Source organism: Gracilinanus agilis, chromosome 5, assembly GCF_016433145.1.
Source record: "Gracilinanus agilis isolate LMUSP501 chromosome 5, AgileGrace, whole genome shotgun sequence".
Taxonomy (NCBI): domain Eukaryota; kingdom Metazoa; phylum Chordata; class Mammalia; order Didelphimorphia; family Didelphidae; genus Gracilinanus; species Gracilinanus agilis.
Window position 1 is genome coordinate 273530443 of NC_058134.1, and position 24337 is coordinate 273554779.

A 24337-nucleotide genomic window follows, 5' to 3' on the forward strand; every position below is an offset into this window, starting at 1 on the left:
CATATATGGATGTGAAACCAGATGAAAATACAATTGGGAAATATTTAACAAAAATAGAAAAGCAATAGTATCTACTGTTAATTTATGGTTTTCTAAGTCAATTTTCTACCCAACCAGTTTCTGCTTGAGTTTGACACATCGGCTGCTAGGAGTGTGCTGAAGTGAAATTAGCTGTGAATGGAATAAAAAGCTGATAATCTTTAGCGGCTAGGGTCATCATGTAGCCCATAGTGGCAAGTACCAGTGTTGACCTAACCTAAACTACAAAATGACACAGTTCCATGAAGAAAGGTAGAAATGGAAAGGGAGACTTAAGAATTGGGGCTTATTGACTCACTCATGTGCTGGCTTTGAGAAAGCTAGAAATCAAACATGACTCCATGGTCAACGTTCAAACTATCTGACAGGCCTGAGGACTCCTAGTCATACACCTGAAGGTCAAGTTCAGGGATTCAGCCCAGAATAGTAAAAACCAAACTGCTTCACAATATCCAACTGCTTCATAGGATTCTTGATGCAGAAAACTCTTTCTGACTCAGTATTAGCAAACACAATAAATACAAAGAAAACATTTGGTAAAAACTATTTGTCATATTTATTTTCCCCTTAAAAGCTTAAAGAAACTTCTAGTCTCTCCTGATCAATGTTAAATATTAAGTAACTAAACACAGAAGCTTACCTGCCAACTTACTGAAAGGATGGAAAAGAAAACTATGAAATATCTTCTTATAGTCCTCTAAAATTTTAAAATGAGACCTGGAATCCTAGCTCCTGTAGTTTTGGCAGATAGGAAGTTTTCCTCTTTCAGCCTCCACTATGAGAATCTCATATTCATATAATTCTCTGCACTCAAGAGTTAGAATAGTAGAATGGAAATAATTCTGGGTCTGGAATCAGAGGAACTACATTCAGATCTTGGCTCTGGTAACTTACTACTTGCATAACTTTGGGTACCATACTTCATATCTCTGCATCTATTTCCTTTTCTGTAAAATTAAGCATTTATTTAGCATCTACTCCATAGTAGAAACTGTGCTAGGCATAGGGAGTACAAAGACAATAGGATTTTACATTATATTAGAGGAAACAAAATGTATATATGTAACTATATCAGATATGGTCATATCTGATATAGTTACATATGTTTCTATAATACATACTTTTTGGATTTATACTTCAAGTCACATTTGTGCTGGCAATTTGGGTTCCCAAAACAAGGCTACTGCTCCATCTTCCCTCTAGAATTCTAAGCATACCCTGAGGAACAATGTGATTTTCCTAATGCAGTGATGGGCAAACTTTTTAAAGAGGGGGCCAAAGGAAAGGAAATGCTTATCTGTCGGTAACTCTTTCGAAGTTTCATTGTATTGTATGTATCCTACTCATTGTATTCGTCAGATTAGGAACAATGTTGGCAGGCAGGATAGAACATTTCAAGGGGCTAGGTACCTTTGAACACAAAAATAAAATAAAACAAATAAACAAAATAAAATAAAACAAAAACAAAATAAAAAACAAAATAAAAGCCAAGTTTAAGTACTACTTAGTTATAAATTCATTACAGGCATTAATCAGTCAATTAGGTACCTGGGTGACAAAGTAGATGGACAAAGTAGGAAGACCTGAGTTCAAATCCTGCCCTAAGAGATCTATTAGTTTTGTGACTTAGGACAAGTCATTTAACACTTCAGTTTATTCATTTGTAAAATTAAGGATGCAATAAGTTAATATGTAAACTGCTTTGCAAAATTATCAGTGCTATACAAATACAAGCTATTATTATTATAAAAAATGTTCACATGAGTCTATGAAGGAGGTCAATGTCACTGTTGGGTTGGAAATAAATCCAGAGTCCTCTGAACCCTAAATGAAATGACTAAGGAAACAAAGGTTTGACCTGCTGAGCGTATCAATGTGAGCCAACTGCCCAACAAATCAGGACTAGGCCTCTTCCTCAGTTTAAACAGTTAATCAAATAAAGCCAATTAATTAAAAGGAAACAATATGACACCAGATAATCTTTTTTCAAAATGGGAGAAAGATTAAGGATTTTCAAGTTTTGGGAGGGGAAGAGCAAAAAGGACCAATTCCCTGAATTTAGGAATTCCTAAGGAACATGAAAATAATAACTAATTGATCAGTATGGGGCTAGTTTTCAGGTAAGATTGCTTGAGATTTACAATTATGAGAAAACTCCTTGCATCAATCTTAGGATATGATTGAGTTCCTGGTAAGTATGACCTAAGTCCTTGTTTAAGGTCTCTAAACAGCAGCTACAGGTAGGTGGTCCAGTTTCCCAGCTATGAAGGGACAGGTTCAAACACTGCAATAAGGTTTTCCCCCAATTCCCACAAAGAAAGTTTTCTCATAGGACAGAAGTTGCATTAGAGTCAGACCCATGGCTGAACAGAAAAGGAACTGAGTTACTTCCAGAACTGAGTCATAAAATGGAGTCAGTGTGGTTCACTCAATTCCCACAATTAACCACTCCTTGTCCTAATCTCCATCAATCCACTCCTCTTTAAAATCAAAACCCAATTTTGAACAATGATACATATAAAACCCAGTAGAATTGCTCTCGGGCTCTGGAAAGGGGGGGGGGGATATGAATCATGTAACCATGGAAAAATATTCTAAATTAATTAAACAAATAAATTTTAAAAAATAAAATGAGAACCCAAGATAAGAAAAATGGAATTCCATTTGGGTTCACTTCCTGCTTCTTCTTCTTCAAGCAAGCCACATTTATTGTATTTTCTGTGTCACACACTATGCAAGTGCTGGCAATACAGAGAAAAACACAATACCTAGGAGGCTTTGGGGCTATTCATTACATCTCTCTGAGCCCAGATAATATAATATTATAATTCTAATAAGTATAGCATGTATATAGGACCAACTATGTGCCAAACACTGTGCTAAGTGCTGGTAATACTAAGAAATGTAAGAAAGACACTTAATATCTCATTTCATCTCCTGAGTTCATAATAATATATTATAATAATTATAATAATGTCATTTATATAGCACCTACTCTGTGCTAGCAACTGTGCTCAGTGCTGGCAATAGTAAGAAATAGTAAGAAAGACACTTAATACCTCGTTTCATCTCCTGAAATTATGTTATAATAATTATAACACTAATTATATCACTATTCTAATAGCACGTATTTATCATCTACCATGTGCTAGCAACCGTGTTCAGTGCTGGCAAAGGTAAGAAATAGTCTCATTTTACCTCCTGAATCATATTATAACAATAGCGTGTATATAGTCCCTAGTCCCTAGTATGTGTCAGATGCCGCGCGAAGTGTTTTATAACTACCCTTGTCCTCGATCCGCGGCTATAACAAGCGTTTCAGTCATGTAACCTGAGGCTCTTCCCAGTTTTCAATTTCAGGGCTGTGCCGCCCCTTGGTCATACACAGACGCTGTTTTACCCCTTTTCCCTGTGCTTCCTGTGAAATAAGCCACACCGCGATTGTCTGTGCTAGGCCTTTTTCTAGGCTGAAAGCTTGTGGAGGGCAGGGACTAGCCGGGGGGAGGGAGCAGAGTGAATACAAGTGGCAAGGGAGCGTTGTACCCCCTCCGTGCCATCGCGCTAACCACTTCGTTCCCTGGCGGATCAGGCAGAAGTTGAACTCAGGCCGGTACCAGCCGTCCTAGTCCACAGAGAGCCTCCATTCTTTTGCAAACTAAGCTCTCTGGAATTGACTGGTGGGGATGGGTTAAATTTTCGCGAGACTCCAATTGGGTCCTGACCGGAGCTGCCCGTAGGAGCTCGGCCAGGCCTGGGCTCAGGACACAGGTTTCCTCGAAGTCCGAGCTTGGGCAGGGTTCTCGTTCTCTCCTCTTTCCAGGACCGCCCACGAGGAGAGCCGTCGAACAGCAACGCCTCTGTGGCGGGGTCGAACACGCACGCATGACGGCTCAGCAGCACGCGCACGCTAGGAACCCGGAAACAGGAGCAACGGGGGCGGGGAGCCGGCAGCCACGTGGGTTCCAGGCCAATGCCGGCCGGCGGTCGCGCTGGGGGCGGGGCCTCGGCGGCAGGGCGGGGCTAGAGGCGGAGCCCCGGCGGGCTAAGGGAGGACCAGCTCACATGGGGGAATCCATCCCGCTGGCCGCCCCGGTACCGGTGGAACAGGCGGTGTTGGAGACTTTCTTCTCGCACCTGGGCATCTTCTCGTACGACAAGGCCAAGGACAATGTGGAGAAGGAGCGGGAGGCCAACAAGAGCGCGGGGGGCAGCTGGCTGGCGCTGCTGGCCGCCCTGGCCCACCTGGCAGTCGCCGAGAAGGCCTATCACAGCCTGACCTACCTGGGGCAGAAACTAGGTACTGCTGCCCCTCCCCCCATGCCCTTGACCTTTACCCCGGCATTGACCACTCCCCAGGGAGGCCTGCCCTGGCTCCACTCGTGACCCTATCCTGCGTGGGCCCTGATGTACGCTCCACCCGCTGCCTCCCTGCGCGCCCGCTTCTTCCCTTCCCAGCAGCAGCAACAACAACCCCCATGCAGATGTGCTCTCCGTCCTCCCTCTGCTTCTTCCCTTCCCTACAAAAACAACCTTCCCCCGCCCCTATCGTCCAAAACGTGTTTTTTTTTTTTTTTTAAACGTTGCCTTGACTGGTGATTAGGAAGTCATCACCCCCGTCCGCTCCTCCCATCAAATTCCATGAAAGCTATTGCTAATGCCTTTTGGGACCAGTCTTAGTCCCTAGTTATAAGGTTTGCCCTCCGTTTTTCCATCTGCTACTTTTAAAAGAGATATATTGTATTTTTCTATGTCCCTAAAGACAAAGGGTTAAGGATCACCCCCTCAGAAAATAGGAACTGAAAAAACAAACTAAAAAAAAAAAAAACTCCATGGCCCCAGTTTGCTCTCACCACCAAGTGGAGTGTGTGAGTGTGGTGGAATCCTTAAAAGGGGGCTCATTTCCTTCTTCCACTCCTGCACCTTTGTGAACTTAAGTGGCCCCAGATGTGCCCTTCAGCAGTCACTGCTGCCTTTTGCTTCCCTTTGCATCTTGTGAATGTTATTCCTTATCAAAGATGAGGAACTATTATTACCTTATACATTTTAAATTACAGCCTTTAATCACTTAGAATTCCAGTCATTGGTCTTGCTTTTCAGTCTAATATGTACATAGTCTGTGTAGTAACCTTGAAGGATGTAATATTATGTTCTTGAGAGAATAATTATGGTCTGGTTAATGACTCAATTTTTTTGTTTTTTAAACCCTTATCTTCCATCTTAGAATTGATTCCAAGGCAGAAGAGCAGTAAGGGCTAGGCCATGGGGGTTAATTGACTTGCCCAGGTCACACAGTTTGAAAGTAATCTGAAGCCCTATTTGAACCCTGGACTTACCCTCTGTAGGCCTGATTTTTGATCCACTGACCCACCCAAATGTTGTTCTCAGTTTTAAATATTACTCCACCTATGTCCTGTGCCATCTAGGCCTTCTGAAATTTTAACATGAATCCTGTAGCAGTGATTTCAAATACAAGGGAAGATGATAATTATCATATGGATTCCTTGGCATCACTGATCAGATATGATTTTATCTGTCTTCTCTTTTAGTTTCAAGCATATTACATTTTAGGGTAGCTGTTTTGTGGGAGCTCAGAGTATGAAGTTATCTCTTATGTTTACGGTTTTCTATAAGGCAAATAGTGGTATGGTTATCATCACAAATGAGGAAACTTCCCAGACTAAAATCCAAGTTTGTAAATTGGGTTCCATCCACATAATTACATCATATTGGTCTCCCTTTGGCAAAAACATCACAAATCATGATGAAGTGGACTTTCTTGCCAAAGCAAAAAATCTTTACTTATGCCTTTAATCTATTTCCTTCTCGCCTTTCTTCTCTAGGTATTCTAGAAATAATGTTCAAGTTGTTCTTAATTCCTGTTGCCTGCAAGATCTTGTTCATCCTTTCAGAAACTAAAAGTCCTTCACAATTTACCCTCTCCATTCATTTCCCCACCTTACCCCCCATCTATTTTTTTTTCTCCCTATCACAGCAAAACTCTTAGGGGGAAAAAGCTGTCTAGTTCTTGCTTCCACTTTTCCAGCCTCTCATTCCTTAAAATCTGTCCCAGTGAGTTGACCGAAACTCTTCTGTCCAAGCTCACCAAAGATAACTTGTTTGCTAAATCCATTGGACTTTGTCAGTGCTCATCGTTCTTGACATATTTTCTACTTTTGACACAATTGAGCTCTTTGAACTTCCCCTGCTAGGGGTGAGAATTCCACCATTCATTAGTCATCCAAGTTCAAAACCTCAGAGCCATTCTTGACTCATTTGTCCCCTTTATAAGATGTCATGTCTAGTCAGATGCCAAGTCTGGTACATTTTATATCTTCAGCCTTTTGACTCTTATCATCTCTCACCTGATTTGTTACAATGAACTTCAAATTGGTGGTCTTTTTGCCTCCTGCTCTTTTCCTTCTCCAAGCTATCCTTCATGTAGCTGCCAAATTGCCACCACCCATATACAGCTTTCATTCCCCACCTCCATGCTTTGTATTTCCTTGCCAAGAACCTTCCCCCACAGATTTTCTACTGCTCCAAGTTTGTTCACAAGTGATTATAGGCTAGGTAGGATCTGAGACTGGAATTTATATATATAGGTCATTATCAGGATTTGCCTTTACTGTTGTTTTCTTTGCTATCTATTGGGAGCTGATAGTTGGCAAAATTCAGAAGCAGTATGGTGTATTGTATAAATGACTGGCCTCTAGCACATATTGGTGTTGTTATTGAACATGTTATTTTGAACCTTTCAGATCCCAGGTAGTCCACTGAGCCTATAAATTACTAGATTAGTTGTTCATCTGCATTGAGAGGAGACACCATGCCAGGAATTCCCATGACAATGAAATTAAAGACCTGGGGGAAAAATTAGGGAAAACTTTGAATGAAATCTTTTTTTAGGTGATAATGGAAAAGGAATATAAATAATTCTTCTTATCTGAAACAAAAATGGACGAGAATTGGGAAATATAGTGAAAGCATTCCTTCATTGACTGGTTTGGGATTAATCGCCTAAATAAGTCATGTCAACAAACAACTTTACTTTTTTCAAAGGTTTTTAAGCAAACCATCTTTTCTATGATATAGATATTTGAATAGGAAGACAATCATGCAAGCTGCTCTCTGTTCTTCTTTTGAGTTTCTGCTGGTTTTGGTCTTTTCCTAAAATGAAGGATTGCATAGGATGATAGCCATCTAAATTCATTAACTACACAGAGGCCAGTGATTGCTAAGGAGCCGATTAAATGTTGTCTCCCTCTTTGTGTCTTTCTACAATTGCTGCTAGGTTTTGCAGGTTCCCCTTGGAAGCCCTTAGCTGCAATCATGGTTGAATTCCTGCTTGGCTTTTGCTATTAATAATTTAAATTGTGATTCTCATTAGTATCTATTCCTTTGTCAAGTATTAGAAGTTTTTCATGTCCTGAGATGGTGTAGACAGGATTCTTTGTGGATGGTCTCCATAACTATTTCAGATGTAGGTTCTACTTAAAGTATAGAATGGAGGAGTGCCTGGGAAGGCCAGGTTTAACAGATTTGTTCTGAATTGCATATTTTATTTAATTTAAAATTGCCAGGAGAGGCATAGAGCTTCTAGATCAGAGTGGTAGCCATTGAATCAGATCTGAACCTCAGAGGTGGGGTAAAGACTTTTTTTTTCCTGCAAGAGCATATCTCCCCTTAATCAGTTTTTAGTGAGATCATAAATCATAGAGATATTCAAATTCTAATTTGAAGAATTTGAAGAAGAACCTGCAGAGTAAGATCTTGAGGTCAGAGGGATTTTATATTTTAGAAAGTGGATTTTAATTCTTCTAGTTGCCTTTTCTCATGGTAATCTGCCCTTGCCATTTACCTGAACAGGTGGCCAGTCCTTCTTCAGCAGAAAAGATTCCATCCGGACCATCTACACTTCTCTGCACAATGAGCTAAAGAAGGTGGTGGTGACGGGCCGTGGTGCTGCAGGAGGGGCCATTCCTCACTTGGAAGAGCTCTTGTCCCATTTGTCCGAGCAGCTCTGTTTCTTTGTTCAGGCTCGAGTGGAAATTGCTGACTTCTATGAGAAGATGTACACGCTGAGCACTCAGAAGTCCATCAACTCAGAAGAGCTAGTCAGCCTCTTAGAGTCCATCCTAAAGAAATACAGCTCCAGGTCAGTGTTCACAACATCGAGATAAAACTTAGGGATCTGGGAGGTACAGGGGACTGGGGAGAGCCCCCATACCTCTCCACTTCCCCTAGCTCTCCTTTATGCTTTGTGATGAGATTGTAGGAAAAGAATTATGTGTGTGCATATATATATATGTATACACACACACACACGTACATAAAAATGATTGCTAACAATTATGGAGCACTTTCTGTCTATCTTTTCTGATTTATTTGCTTTTATCTCATTTGATTCTCACAATAACCCTGGGAGGAAGATGCTATTATTATCCATATTTCCTTAAACCCTTATCTTCCGTCTTAGAATTGATACTGTATATTGTTGTCATGGTAGAAAAGCAGTAAGGGGCTAAGTGACTTGCCTAGGGTCATAGCTAGGAAGTTTCCAAGGACACATTTATTATCCAATTTTTACAGATGAGGAAATTGAGACAAACAGAAGTTAAGTGATTGCTCAGCTGATAAATGTTTGAGATGGGAATTGGACTCAGTCAGGTTTTCCTGACTCCAGGCCCAGGACTCTATTCGTTGTGCCATTTAGCTGCACATATGTGTATGTGTATACATATGTGCATGAATTTAGTGTGTGTATGTATGTATGTGTGTGTGTGTGTGTGTGTGTGTGTGTGTGTGTATAAATGTCTGTCTGTCATCCATTCTGGACCCGGAGGCTACTGTACTCATACAGGGATGAGCCACTCGCATGGAGCACTGAGAATTAAGTTAGGAACTTGGCAAATGTGAACCTTTCCTTATATAAAGAATATAAAAAAGTAAGTATTGTGTGATAAAAATCACTATTACATACATCCTAGGTTTGTTTTATTAAAATACATATTAAATTTATCACAGTAGTTCTAACATTGCTTCTGAAATTCATACTGTCCTTTTCTAAGTATTTTTAAAAATGTTTGACATTCTTTTCTTCCTTTTTTTTTTTTTTTGGAGTATCACTCTCACTCTCACTAACCTATTATGCCATAACTATACCACCCTCTTCCTCCTGAAAATAAAAAGTCCCTTCCCTTGTAACAAATAAGTGTAGTCAGGCAAAGCATATCCATGCATTGGCCATCTGTGAGAAGAACATTTCTCATTTGTAGCTCTGTTTTATCACCTCTCTTCAAAGAGGTAGGAAGCTTAGTCATCATCAGTCTTGAGGAATTATGATTGGTCCTTATATTGAACAGAATTCTCATTTTTTTCTCAGCAGTTTTCTTTTATAACAATATAGGCATTGTATAAATTCTTCTCCTGGTTCTGCTTAGATCTTTTGATATAGTTTCATTTAGATCTTCCCTTACTTCTCAGAATCCTTTCCTCCATTTCACATGGTTCAGTAATATTCTGTTACCTTCCTATACCATAAATGATTCAGCTGCTCCCCAGTTGATGGATACCCCTTGTTTCCAGGTCTTTTCTACAACAAAAAGTGCTTCCCTCAGTATTTTTGGGCATTTGGGTCCTTTCCGTCTGCTTCTGATCTCATTGGGGTACATGCTGAGGGTTGGATTCCAAATAGGCCTCCCTGGTGGATGGATCATTTCCTGACTCCACCAATAGAGTGTGAGTGGGCCAGTCTTCCAACAGCACCTTCAGTGACTGTCATTTTCCTTTGTTATCCTCTGTGCTCCTCTGGTGAGTGTGAAGTGGAACCTCAGGGGTGTTGTAATTTTCACTTCTCTTATTAGCAATTAGGAACATTACTTCCATGTGGGTGTTTATAACTCAGAGTTGAAATGATTTTCCCAGGTCACACAACCAAGTTGTGTTGAAAGTAAATTAAAAACCCGAGTTTTCCTGATTCTAGGCTGCTTCTGTATCCACTAAGACATGTCTCTCAGGTGCAGATTGTCATACTAAATTTTAAGTTTTGCTTCTGAGTGTGGGAGTGGTTGGAAGAGTATTAGACTTGGAATCTCATCCATGGAGGGAACTTGTGATACAGAAACTTCTGCCATTGATTCATATTGGTGATTCATTTGTAATTTGTTTTTTTAAACCCTTACTTTCTGCACTATTGATAGACAATCACAATTAAGTGTCTTGCCCAGGGTCATATAGATAAGAACTATCTGAGGTCAAATTTGAACCCAGGTCCTCCCCCCTCCAGCCCTGGTGCTCTATCCACTGTGCTATCTAGCTGCCTCTGTAACATATCTTTTTTTTTTTTTTTTTTTAACCCTTACCTTCTGTCTTAGAATTGTTCCTAGGTATCATTCCAAGGAAGAAGAGCAGAAGAGTGGTAAAAGCTAGGCAAATGGAGTTAAGTGACTTTTTCAGGGACACACCACTGGGAAGTGCCTGAGGCCAGATTTGAACCCAGGACCTCCAGTCTCCAGGCCTGGCTTTTTGTCCACTGAGCCACCTAACTGCCACCTGAACAGCACTTTCTGATTTTCCTTCATGATTCTAAACATGATTCTAGTCTGACCATTGAGCCCTAGGACTTTTTTATTCCCAAGTTTATGTATGATCATCACTCCCTGCCTCAGATGGAAGAGTCCATTATAACAAAGGGGAATTTACAATGAAGGAAAACCATCTGACAGCTGCCTCTGGCGCTCATGTAGACAGCCTTCCACACTTCTCTGCTGAAAAGAGGGATGTGCATTTTAATGTCTGTGTGGACACTGGGACCAGAATGGGTCATCCCAATTAATCTAACCCCAACTTCCTAGACAGGTTGTTTTATTTTACAATCTAGTGTAGATTTTTTTCCTGGGGTCTTTCGCTTTGCCCTTCCTCTTGAGGCTCTAAGTGCTATGGTGGCTATTTTGTTTGTACAGCAATATTCCATTACATTCATGCACCATAATTTGTTCAGCCATTCCCCACTTTATTCTAGTGTTTATTAGTCATCAACATTTCATCTCTTCCTGAACATACCCTGGTTTTATATTTAGCTACCAGGGCTTGAGACTCCCCTTTTCTTCTTTATGTTTAGGTGAGAGGCAGTATGACATGGGGGAAACCAGGAAGACCCAGCTTTAAGTCTTGCCTCTGATGCCTACTGGCTATGTGACCCTGGACAAGTCACTTAACCTCCTGGTAAAGTTCTCAGTGCAGGAAGTCTCCTCCTCTGGTAGTTCTCAGACCAGTGAAATCACCTACCCAGACCCTATCCCTTTTAGTCTTGAAATGTTTGATAAAAGAAAGCCACAGTATCCCACTTTCCCAGAGTGCCTTTGTCTAGCATACTATATACCCTCATATGAGAATTCCTTCAATTAGAGGCTTGGGGATTAACTTCCCCAAAATTAGTTCCCAATTTTGCCAGTTCTGAAAGTTCAAAGCTCTGTGCACTGTACTGAGTTTCCTTAGAATGAAGGATCCACTTGAATACTGTCCTTATTTTGCCTGGTACTTCGCCTTTGTGGCAGGCAGGGTAGATTTTGATTTGGTGCTGTGCATCAGAAAACTATTAGCTCTTTTTTTTTTTTTTGAGGTCTCAGCATTCTGAAGAGTAATTTACCCTTTGGTCCCATATTGTTTCAGAAGAACTAATGCACTCAATTTTTGACATAATGGGTCAGTTCCTGCTGGGCGAATAAACTACATTCAGAGCATAAATGGCATCATAAAAAATTCTCCAGCTAGTATACTCTTTCAACTAAAAGGGTGTTTTTGTATTCAGAAATGGAACAAACTTGATGAATACATAAAGCCTAAAACCTTGGCTTTGATTTTAAAGGCCTGTCTACTGTGAGTTGTTGCAAAGACCCAGCCTGCTTGCTGAGATAAATTGGAAACAGATTAAAAAAAAAAAAACAAAAACCCAACCTTTTTTTTCCCCCTGGTTTTCCTTAAGAATGCTAATTGGGTTCAGAGTAGAATAATTTTGAAGGTGTTTTTCCTGCTCTCTTTTTCTTTTTTCTTGTTTTAAATTCTGGAAGATAAAATGAATGGACTGCTATGCCTTCTTGAGTGCCATTTAGGGCGATGCCTTTCAAATAAAGGATTTTTTAGTAGGTTAAAGGTCTGAAGTAGGTATGGTAAATGCTTAGGAAGGAGGGTTGTTCTAATTCAGCCCTTGTTGGGTAAGCATGGCTATTTTTTCAGAAGGTAAATTCCTAAAGGGACAATGGGATCTGGTGTGAGTTGTATATTTTTTTAAGTGGTAGCAGTAGAGATTTTCCCCAGACCAGTGCTAGTTAGCTTTCAATATTTTAACCTGGTTCTGCAGTATACAATGAGCACAAAACAATACCAGATAATCTTTCCATTCTTTGCCCAGTAAAAAAAAATCTTGGAAGATACTTAAATATTCCTGGATGGAGGATCTTCAAGGTCAGGGGGTCCCTTCGATCATTCAGATCATACTTTCTCTGTGCCTGGTCATCCTGTGTCTCTTGTTTTTTTCCTCCCTGCCCCCTAGTTCTGCTCAGGGGGTGCATGCATGGTTCTGGAGGCCTGCCTTGCTTTCTTAACATCACAAAGATGCCAATGGCATCCCCTGACTGCCTACCTGTAATCCTTCCCTCTTGCCACACAGTCAGTTCATGTTTTCTTGCTACTGCACAATTTCTCAGGAATATACTTTGCCCTATTTTTCTCATTTTCTTGTTGGTTATGTTGCATCCTACCTACACTTGTCTGTGCCTCTTCATGAAAATTAATATTTAATCTCATGAAAGAAGAATAAGAATATGGATAAGACATTTTATTATACCATGAGTCGTTTGCTGGAGCACACACATTGAACCCCTGCTGTTTTCCATGGTATGGGAGGTTTTATTCAGTGGTTTCCTTTTTTTTTTTTTTTTTTTTTTTTTTTTACCTAAGTTTATAGCTGGAATAGAAATAGTATCATTTGAAATAACAGGACTTCATGTGGTTGCCATTTGCATTTCAGAGGGCAAAGCTTCTCTGCTGGAGCTCTTTCAGTTGCTAGAATTCTCACTAAAGGCAAGACTATTAATGAAACAATTTGTAAGTTCCTAATATGTGGTTCAGCAGGGTTAATGCTTACTAAAAAAAAATCCTAAGCCCTTCTACTATAGTGGAATGGCTTTACACACAGAGCCCTTGAGGCACCTAATATGCATATGGAGAACATGTTCAGTATCACTGTTGGCCGTTGTTTTAAATCAGAAGATTTTAGAATCAGAAGATACTGAAGGTAGTTGGGTGGTACAGTAGATGGAGCTCTGGACCTGGACTTAGGAAGACCTGAATTCAAATTCAGCTCCAAACAAGAGCTCTGTGTCAAGTCACTTGCCCTCTGTTGGCCTCAGTTTCCTCATCTGTAAAATGAGGATAATATCTATCAAGGTGTTGAGAGGATCAAAGGGAGTAATACTTGTAAAGCATTTTGCAAGTCTTAAAGCAGCATGTAAATGATGGTTAGCTATCGACAGATCAACTACAACAAGGGTTCCTGACCGAGGGGGCAATGGATAGTTTTCAGGAAGTTCCTAAACTTAGATGGGATGTCAAAAGATAACTTTATTTTTCAATAACTTTTATTTGAAATTTAACAATTCCTTCTGTCATTGAAAAACAACTCTGAGGAGGGCTCCATAGGCTTCAACCACCTGCTGTAGGGATCTAGGACACCAAAAAGATTAAGAACTCTTGATTTAGTCCAACTCCCTCCTATTAAAGATGAGAAAATTAAGGACCAGGGTTAAGTTAAAGTCTCACAATGAGTTAATAGCAGGAATCTGGACCTCTTAACCCCAGTTTTCTTGCTAGTGTTTTTAGATAGGTTCCTGAACCAAAGGTTCATAGATTTAGAGCTGATCTAGAGGTACTATAATCTACCTCTTAATTACAGAAGAGGAAGGGGCCGCAATGTGGCTTAGTGGATAGAGAGCCAGGCCTAGAGATGGGAGGTCCAATCTGGCCTCACACACATCTTAGTTGTGTGATCCTGGGAAAGTCACTTCCCCCATTACCTAAGACTTACTACTCTTCTATCTTGGAATGGATACATAGGGTTTTTTTTGTTTGTTTGTTTGTTTGTTTGAAAGAGGAAACAGGGCCAAAGAGATTCACCCATTTGCTCAGGGTTATATAAGTGGTTCCGACCCAGGTTCTATAGCTCCAGTCTGTGTTCTAGACTGGATGGCCTCTTTGACTTTAGCTTACCAGAAGGACTTGCAGCCAATTTAAAGTGAAGGGACTGGACATTCCTCAGAGGAATGCAGAATTGTGTAAATGTTCAGAAGTTGAATGTTTCTCAAACCACCACTATGTGCTCATTAGAATGCGTAAGAAGGGGGCAGCTGGGAAGCTCAGTGGATTGAGAGCCAGGCTTAGAGACAGGAGGTCCTAGGTTCAAATCTGGCCTCAGACACTTCCCATTTGTGTGACCCTGGGCAAGTCACTTGACCCCCATTGCCTACCCTTACCACTCTTCTGCCTTGGAGCCAATACACAGCATTGACTCCAAGACGGAAGGTAAGGTTTTAAAAAAAAAAATAATAATGTTGTAAGAACCTGTCTTGTTGAGAATCTCTTTTGTTTCTTGGAGACAGTTCGGAGCCCTTACAATAATTAGAGTAGATCTTCTCATCACAAAGTTGTCAATTTGTGCTGCTTTCAGAACTTTCAAGATCTCTAGCGTGGCTAAAATGTGTATTTTTGCATTACAACAATTTAACAAATCTTGCTCTGGAGTGAAACATGAAAAGCTACCAGACACTGAACAGCATGGAAGTGGGAGATGATGCAGTGTACTGCTAATCCAAAGCCTCCATTAGCATGAATTTTTTAGCTGCTCTTAAGAATGAAAAAATAACTTTGTTACTCACCCCTAATAAATGGTGAATGCATTCTATGTGTCTGGGGAAGAGCTAGGCCAACATTTTTTCTCAAGGATCATATAATGAATTCATGGTCTTTTAAGGACAATATTGGAAATGAGGAAAAGGGAAGCAGATAGGAAAACTAATGACAGCGTTTATTACAAAGCACTTAAAATTTTTAATTTTAATTACTCTAAGTAATTTCAGTAGCTATCTGGCCATATTCTTGGTTCCCTACCAGTTCTAATTGGTGGATCACAAAGGGTCCACAGAATACATGATTTCATCCTCATAACAGCCCTTGGAGGAAGGATCACACAACTAGTAAGTAACTGAGGCCTGATTTAAACTCAGGTCTTCCTCACTTCAAGTCCAGTGCTCTAGCCAACTCTGCCAACTGGATTCTCTGTACAGTAATTCATCTGAACCAGGTTGGCAAGTCTTTATGGATAGCAAGCTTAGTGGTAGCACTGCACTTTGGTTGCACAGAGAGGGATAGCATTTAGGGATCAGGTGATACTCTCTCTGTACATGTTCCTTGGAACTCAGACAACATTACTAGGACTGGGTTCCATTTTGGCTGCCATGTTTTAGGAAGGACATGGAGTCTTAAGGAGTTAAACCAGAATGTAGAGTTCATGCCAAATGGGCATATGGTGTTTAACTAACTTGGAAGAAAAAAAATCTAGGGGAGACGACCATCTTCTGAAATTTTTGGTTTGTTGTGATTGGCTAACTTCACTGGCCCTAGAGTCTGATAACTTGGGTTCTAGTCCTGTCTGACACTCACTGCCTGTGACCTTGGATTGGTCATTGGTTTTCTTATTTGTAAAATAAAGGGATTGGGCTCTGGGGTCCCTATAACTCTGATCCTATGAACCAGGAGCAGTGTTTGGAAGCCTCCCTTTGCCTCTTTGTAGCTTCTAATCAGAAGTGGAATGGCTATAGTAAGGGTTGTAGTAGGCTTCACAGAATTATCACTGTGGGGAATATTTTGATGTTAGCAAGAATTTTACCCTCAAAAATAGTGAATATTCATTTTGTGTATTAAATGCTTCCTTTATGCAAAAATGTTTCTGTATAAGCTTAATCTACTCTGCTTAGTTTCAGAATTTCTCCATAATATTCCCCTCCATTTTCACCATGTATGGGCTCTGTCAGTCTTTCCTAGAGGGTTTTGTGGCTAAAATAGTCTTGGAGATAGATGACTGTTTCAAGTTTTACATTGATGAAGGCAACTCCAGCTGGGATCTGACCAGGGCAGATTTGGGTAGGAACATCACCTCCTTATTTATAGGCATTGTCTCTCTCTTAATGCAGCTGAAGATCACTTTGGCTTTCTTAGCTGCCATATCTGATGGCAGAGGAAAAAATGGCCCTCCGGGCTCCGTCTTGGGCCATTCTCAGATCTACCTTTCCTTTCCCAGTATCTCTGCTGACTTTCAGTCTCCCATCTTGAGCTGCCTTTCAGATATTATCTTAAACTGGACCAAAACAGAACTCATTGTCTTTTCCCCTAAAATCCTTTCCTCTACTCTCCCTGTTATGATAGAAAGCATCACTGCCCTCACAGTCCCTCAGGCTCACAACCCTGGAGTCATCCCAGACACTTCCCTATCTTTTACCCCCTCCACCCATATTTGAGCTTTTGCCAAGGCCTATTGATTTCGTTTTTTTGCAATATATCTTCAATATGCCCCCTTTTTTCCTTTGACACTGCCATCTCTCTAGTGCAGGCTCTTATCACCTCTGTGGAAAATTAATATTGAATTGTGATATTTTTGTGAAATAATATTCCCTTTAGCCCTCCCCAAGATCAAGCTGAAATTTGGTACAGAATTCCAGAAATCCAGTTTTACTCCCCAGGCTATGAAACCTTCCTTCTTTTGTTAAGATAAAAGTAGTAAGGAGGGGCAGCTGGGTAGCTCAGTGGAGTGAGAGTCAGGCCTAGAGACAGGAGGTCCTAGGTTCAAACCCGGCCTCAGCCACTTCCCAGCTGTGTGACCCTGGGCAGGTCACTTGACCCCCATTGCCCACCCTTACCACTCTTCCACCTATGAGACAATACACCGAAGTACAAGGGTTTAAAAAAAAAAAAGATAAAAGTAGTAAGGGAAGGGCTGACCAGCTATGGTGAACCCTGACCCAGCTGAAAGATTGAGTGGGCTGAGCTGTAATGTTGAACTCACTTCAAATATAGTGGTCAGGCTTGTAATAGTTAAAATTAAATTATGAGGCTGCTAGTAGCTTTAATAACTCTATTACATCAAAGAAGTAATAGTAAAGAGGGGGAAAGGTAGGAAAGAGATAGAGTTGCTTAGCTTACTACTCTATTGGCCTCCATGATGGATTGAAGATCCCCACTGACAAGGGTACCTTCAGGTTCTAAGCTCCAGCCAGAAGAAGACCACTTCCTGCTGGGTCTGACCTTATAAGCCGTTTTCTCTACCTGCTAACTCTCACACATCACATCTCAGGAACCAACCATAGTTTCTTAATTTTCTTGGCACCACTCAGTGGGGCAGTGCCTGTGGGATCAGTTTCCTGTCTTATTGGTCTCAACTTCCTTTCTCTAAGGGTTTGTCTATACCTACACATCTCAGTGGTAAATGACCTTCAGGTCACTGATTGATGACATCTAACAAAGTGACATAATGGAGAGAAATTCCCTTCCAACTGGCCACTGGCAGAATGTGCCAGCCTCTTCCAGGCCCCAGACCTTCTGTGATGAAGTAATGAGGGAGGAGTTGAGGTCCCTAATCCACCTCCTCTTTCGAAATAATCACCAATTGGGAACTGTCAGGAGAGATCCTAAGGCCAGGCTAGTCAGAAAGAGGACACAACTCCCTTTATAGCAAAATAGTATTTGCTCACTCTCTTCTCACTCAGGAAGCCAGTGTGAGCCATTCTTTGTTAGCAGACACATATTATCTCTTTAAAATAAACAATGTTGTTCCCAGAGAAACAGTCTCATATTCTTTGTTAGGTAAAAATCTGATTGCTACACCTCACATCTGAACAACTAAAATACCTTTTGAGGTTCTGCCTGCTTCAAGTCTCTCTCTCACTCCAGGCCATTCAGGCATTAAATCGAATTTCCTAAAGGCAGAAAACTCCCCTGGTTCCTCTGGCCTCCAGGAGCAGTTAATATATACTGCTTGGTATTCAAAGCCCTTCATAGCCTACCCCCCTCCTATATTTCCATTCTTCTTAAACCTTACCCTCCCCACCCCCCATGTACTCTTCAATCCAGTGACACTGGACTCCTGGCCCTTCCATGAACAAGACCCTCCATCTCATGGTTGCCTACCATGTGTGGAATGCTTCCCCTTTTCTGCTCCAGCTACCTACTTCTCTGGCTTCCTTCAAACCTCAAACCTTCCACAAGAAGCCTTCCCCAGTGCCTTAATTCTAGTGCCTTCCCTCTGTTAATTATTTCCTGTTTATCTTGTATGTAGCTTGTTTGTCTGTATTTGTTTGTATGTTGCCTCCCTTGTTAGATTATGATCTCCTCGGGCTTGTCTTGCCTCTTCTTGTATCCCCAGTGCTTAGCCCAGTTCCTGGCTCATAGTAGGGCTCAATAGATGTTTATTGATTTTTTTGATGGCAATAGATTACTCAAACAAAAATGGTTTTGTTTGGATCTCAGTAGCTGTCTCCTTCATAGAACTCCAGGCTCAGTAGTGTCCTCAAGGCCCTGTTCCATCTAGCATTTTATCTTTGCCTGGAACACTAGCCAGGTGCTGCTCATATTCTTCTGACCACAGTAGATGGGGATAGGTGACCTGCTGGCTGGCAGGATTGAATGTCCAAAACATTTCACAGGTGAGAAGTGAGCAAGGGGAAATGTGAAGACAAATCCACAATCTTGCATGTGGCTTCCAAGAAATCTGCTGTACCAGAACAGAATGAGGGAGGTCTGTTTAGGGAGCAGTTCATTTGAAAAAGACCTAGGGATTCTGGCCAAGGGCAAGCTCAGGGTGAGAGAGCAGCAGGATGAAAAAAGTTAATGGGATTTTCTCCTTCATTGACTACATGTTCTCACTGATGTGAGCATACCCCCCAAAGGCGATGAAAAAAGCTCCGTCTCCACCCTGATTTAGGAGGTCTCTCTCCTGTTAACTATCCTGGAACCACCCTTAAAACCAGGATTTACAGAAACTGTAATTTCTTCTCCAATGGTGCAGATTTCAGTGAGATTTTCATCTCTGCAGTTCCTGATAGAATATAAGCTCCTGGAGGGAAGGGATTGTTGCCTTTTTGTTTCTCAATTCCCTTGCACCTAGTCTAGTTCCTGGTAATAGTAATCTCATAATGAATTCTCATTTGAAAGATTGATTCTGGTTCAAGATCTCCCATCCGTCTGCCATAGAGGCTTCCTTCTTGGTCTTTTCTAGGTTTATATTCTTAGGCCATATTAATAAAAGCTTGAGTCCCATAGCAGAGAAGGGGAACATTCTTACTGCACCACTTGTTAAAATTCTCATTGGATCCCTCTCACAGACCATCACTCTAGTCTTGGGAACAGTTTGAGGCCCCATGTTAGAATACATTAACTGGGTCATGGAGGTGACCATGCTATACCATGTTAAGTTGAAGAAGTTGATGATGCTTAGCTTAGAGAAGAGAACTGGTCAGGGAAGGGGGAAATTTGGATGGCAGCCTTCCAATTCTTGAATTGTTGCCTGTTCTGGATTTGAACTCGGGTCTTCTTGACTCCAGAGTTCCATTCTCTGTCCACTGAACCACCTAACTTCTTCATGGAATCTGAGTTTGTTCATCCCTTACCTTTTTTCTTCTCATTTCCCCCAGGTATGGATAGGGAGACTTCTAAAAATCTAATATCTAAATGCCCATGGACTAGCTGTGTAAAAAAGACTCCCCTGTTAAGATTATCCTGCCAGAGAAATTGTAGTTTTCTATAAATCTTTCTAAAGGTTGAACAGTTTTAAGGATGGTTCCTGGGTATTTAACAGAAGAGAAACCTCCTGAATCAGTACAGCCCTATCTGAGAATATGAGGCCAGGATGCTTTTCTCATCAGGAAAGAAAAAAGTGATAGATGGGCCCTGAGAGGAGACAAAGATAAATTATACCTGGGCTATTAGATTAGAAACAGGCAGCCTATTATATTTTAGACAGCCCTGGTCTTGGGGTCAGAAGACCAAAGTTTGAGGGTTGGCAGTACCCCTTAGTTGTATGACCATTGGAAAATGTCTTAACTTTACTGAACCCTACTTTTCTTATTTATAAAATGTGTCTATTAGTCATTTTTCAGGCTGTCAGTGAACATTTATTAAGTTCCTACTATGTGCCAGGCACAGTGCTATGTCCTGATCTTGGAATTCTATGAAAAAAGGCAAAAAACAGGCCCGCCTTCAAGAAGCTTACAGTCTGGCTCATACAGACTGGTATACAGTGGACAGAGCACTGGAGTCGGGAGGACCTGGGTTCACATTGGCCTCAAACTCTTCCTAGCTGTGTGACCCTGGGCAAGTCACTTAACCCCCCGCCCCCCCCCCCAATTGCCTCACTCTTATTGTTCTTCTGCATTAAGAATCAGTACTTGGGGGGAGCTGGGTGGCTCAGAGAGCCAGGCCTAGAGAAGTCCTGGGTACAAATCTGGCCTCAGACATTTCCTAGCTATGTGACCCTGGGCAAGTCGCTTAACCCCCCCATTACCTAGCCATTACCACTCTTCTGCCTTGGAACCAATACAGTTTTGATTCTAAGATGTTTCAGGGGTTTTTGTTTGTTTGTTTTTTTAGCATCAGTATTTAATATCGATTCTAAAACAGAACATAAGGGTTTAAAATTTTATGAAAGCTTACAATCTAATGAGGAAGATGATATACAAACCCAGAACACAAAGCAAGCTACATTCAGGATAAACAGGAAATAATTAGAGAAGGAAGGCGTTCTGTAGGAGGTAGAATTTTAGTTGGGATTTGGAGGAAGCCAGTGGTGTGAATAATGGGAATGGAAGAGGGAGAGCATTCTAGGCATGGAGGAGACCAGAGAAAATGTCTGGAGCTAAGAGATGGGGCATCTTGTTCATGGGACAGCCAAGGAGTATGTGTAGAAGAGTCTAGTGTGAGAAGACCAGAAAGAGAGGTAGGAGTAAGTTGTGAAGGGCTTTGAATACCAAAGAGTTTTGTATTTGCTCCTGGAGGCAGTGAGGAATCCCAGACTTTATTGAGAAGAGGGGAGGCATGGTAAGACCTGCTCTTTAGGAAGATCGAGGCACTGGTTGTAGGGAAGCTGAATTAGGGTGGGGAGAGACTTGAGGCAGGCAGACACCCCCACTCCCTGGTGGCTATTGCAGTAGTCCAGGTGTTGGGTTCCATTTTGGCATAATTGAGTTTAGGATGGCTGCTGGACATCCAGCTGGAGATGTCTGAAAGGCAGTTGGAGATTGGAGCTTTCAGGTGGCCAGAGATATTGGGACAGAAAAGGGAGATTTGAGAATCTTCAGCATAGAGTTGGTCATGGAATCCATGGAGCTGTGGAGTTCACCAAGAGGAGCATAGAGGGGGTGTTGATGAGTGACACTTCCACTTAGAGGCTGCCATCTGGAGGGAGCCCAGCAAAGGAGATAAAAGGAGAGCCATCTAGGTAGGAGGAGAGGCTGGAGAGAGAAGAGGGCACGAAGGAGGAGAGCGGGATGAACAGTGTCAAGGGCTGCAGAGACAGCGAGGAGAATGAGGACGGGGAAGGCCGTTGGGTGGAATGCTGAGGTCAGAAGCCAGATTGTAAGTGGTTAAGAAAAGAATGGGAAAAAAATAAAGTAGAGGGCCATTTCTAAGTGTTTTGCTACAAAGGGCAGAGGGAGAGGATGATTGTGGAGATGGAAGGATGGATTGAGGGTTTTTTCAGGATCAGAGAGACACGGGCATTTCTTAGGTAGATGGGGAGGAATGAGCCAGCAGAGAGGGAGAGATTGAAAGTCAGTAAGAGTGGAGATGACAGGGAACTCTCTGTCAGAGGAGAAAGGGTGGAATAGGCTTGTTTGAAGGGTTAGGCTTAGTGAAGAGGAAGGCTGCTTCTTCATGTTAGACAGGGAGAAAGGACAGAGTGGCAGAAGGCTCCTGAGTGATAGGAGATGAGAAAGGGGTGAAAAGAAAGAGCTCAGATTTTTCTGTAGAATAAGAGACAAGGCTGTCAGATGAGGGTAATGGAAGGTTGGAGGAGGAGGAAGGAGCAGTTGTGGAGAGAGGACAGTGGGCCTCTGAGGGAGGTGCAGCAGGGCTACCTGGCCACAGCAAGGGCCCAGTGATCCGAGGTGCTCTCAGCAGGAGCACGTGTGTAGACACAAGGGGGCAGTGCTTGGTGGGAGTGATCCAAGGCAGAGGCTTGCCTGGATATAATCAGTGAAATGATAAGCGAGCTAGAGATTCCACAGAGGAAGACAGTGGAGAGTTAAGTCATTTCATCAAGGAGTCAAGATGGTGTCCAGACAAGAGGGGACTGGCTAGGGCAGGGCGATGGCCTAGAGAGAATCAAGGGGTGATGGGATTAGAGGATAACGTGAGGATGAAAAGTCGGGTTAGGAGGCAGAGTATGCCAGGAGGGAGGGCATACATTTAGGGGTGCTGGAAGAGTGAGGGCATGCCCTTTGTGGGGGGCTGAGGGTGGCGGGAGGAGGGAATACTTGGCTGTTTGAGGGAGAGTCAGTGTTTCTGACATCCCCTTGCAGTAGGGAGGGAAAATTGTGAACTGTGTCCTGACCTCATTGAGGAAAGAAGAGGAGTCACCTGAGAGCCTGTAGACAACAGCTTCTGGGATTCTGAGTGGATGGTAGAAAGGAGGAGAGACGACTGAGTGATGGAGAGGGGGACAACCCGGCAGCAAGGAGGGTTCCAGTTCTGAACTAAGGGGAGTGAGGGGAGCTGCAGCCAGTGCCTATGCACTGCCTGCCTTATTTTGAGAAGAGTGCTTCCTGATGATAAAGTTCTGGATAAATGTGAGTCTTATTGACTCAAGACAGTGAGTGGAGAAGAAGCCAAAATAAAGATCATTAAAGATTATATAGTAACTCTACTGATTGCCTTTTTAAAAACATCTTGGTGGCTTGGTGGTCAAGACATTCTCAGACACTTCCCCAGGGCAAGACCCTTAATCAGCATTCATTTCCTTATCTGTAAAATGGGGATAAGAGCAGCACCTGAAGTCTGGGCAGGATCAGATGAGATAAGATACAACCTGCCCTTTATAAAGTTCTATGGGCTGGCTTTTATTAGTAGTAATTATGTTGTTTCCATGTTTGGGAGGCAGGGCTGACCAACTGTCCTATCCTTTAGCTGGCCAGTATATTTATTTGGCCACAAAATTTATATGGAGTCATATTTCTACTTATTTCTATTAAAACATTTTTTTTTCTCCCTCTAGATTTCACCACCCAATTCTCAGCCCTTTGGAGAGCAGTTTCCAACTGGAAGTCGACGTCCTGGCCCATCTCTTAAAGTCGCAGGCTCAGATCTCTGAGTGGAAGTTCCTTCCGTCCCTGGTCAACTTGCACAGCGCCCACACCAAGCTGCAGACATGGGGCCAGATCTTTGAAAAGCAGCGGGAGACCAAGAAGCACCTGTTTGGGGGGCAGTCCCAGAAGGCCGTGCAGCCCCCCCACCTCTTCCTGTGGTTGATGAAGCTCAAGAACATGCTCCTCGCCAAGTTCAGCTTTTATTTCCATGAGGCCCTGAGCCGCCAGACGACCGCTTCGGAGATGAAAGCACTGACCGCCAAAGCCAACCCTGACCTTTTCGGGAAGATCTCGAGCTTCATCAGGAAGTACGACGCCGCCAACGTCTCTTTGATCTTTGACAACCGGGGGTCGGAAAGCTTCCAGGGGCACGGCTACCACCACCCCCATTCCTACCGAGAGGCCCCCAAGGGAGTGGACCAGTACCCGGCCGTGGTGTCCCTGCCCAGCGACAGGCCCGTCATGCACTGGCCCAACGTCATCATGATCATGACTGACCGGACCTCTGACCTGAACACGCTGGAGAAAATCGTCCACTTCTATGATGACAAAGTTCAGAGCACTTACTTCCTCACCCGCCCAGAGCCTCACTTTACCCTCGTTGTCATTTTTGAGTCTAAGAAATCAGAGAAAGATTCTCATTTCCTCTCCTTCCTCAATGAACTCTCACACGCTCTTAAAAACCCCAAAGTATTTGCAAGCCTGAAACCTGGATCCAAAGGGTAGTTGTTGATTTATTGGAGTGATGGTTTTTGAAGGCTGGTTACCGAGACTGCTGTAATTCCTGGGAATTCGGGTCACATCCGTTCCTGAGTCTTAAAGAGCTAAATTAAAGAAAAATTGTCCTGACTTGTATTGCACATTTAAATGTAATTATGGCTATTTAAGTTAAACAT

General features: G+C 42.3%; 1 protein-coding gene across 2 annotated transcripts; it reads left to right on the forward strand.

Moving 5' to 3' along the window:
* Positions 1 to 4101: 4101 nt before the first annotated feature.
* KICS2 (KICSTOR subunit 2) lies at positions 4102 to 24337 on the forward strand. 2 transcript variants are annotated; one of them, XM_044677862.1, is made up of 3 exons: positions 4102 to 4336; positions 7906 to 8194; positions 23351 to 24337. In XM_044677862.1, the coding sequence occupies exons 1-3, from the start codon at positions 4102 to 4104 to the stop codon at positions 24165 to 24167; spliced, it is 1341 nt and encodes a 446-aa protein (XP_044533797.1). In that variant the 3' UTR covers positions 24168 to 24337. The 2 variants fall into 2 exon arrangements, with proteins under 2 accessions (XP_044533797.1, XP_044533798.1); XM_044677863.1 differs by having other exon boundaries at positions 4102 to 4177.

Coding starts and splice junctions, on each gene's coding strand:
- KICS2 (XM_044677862.1), top strand. CDS start 4,102: ATGGGGGAATCCATCCCGCTGGCCGCCCCGGTACCGGTGGAACAGGCG. Junction 4,337..7,905: donor CTACCTGGGGCAGAAACTAG/GTACTGCTGCCC, acceptor TTACCTGAACAG/GTGGCCAGTCCTTCTTCAGC. Junction 8,195..23,350: donor CTAAAGAAATACAGCTCCAG/GTCAGTGTTCAC, acceptor TTCTCCCTCTAG/ATTTCACCACCCAATTCTCA.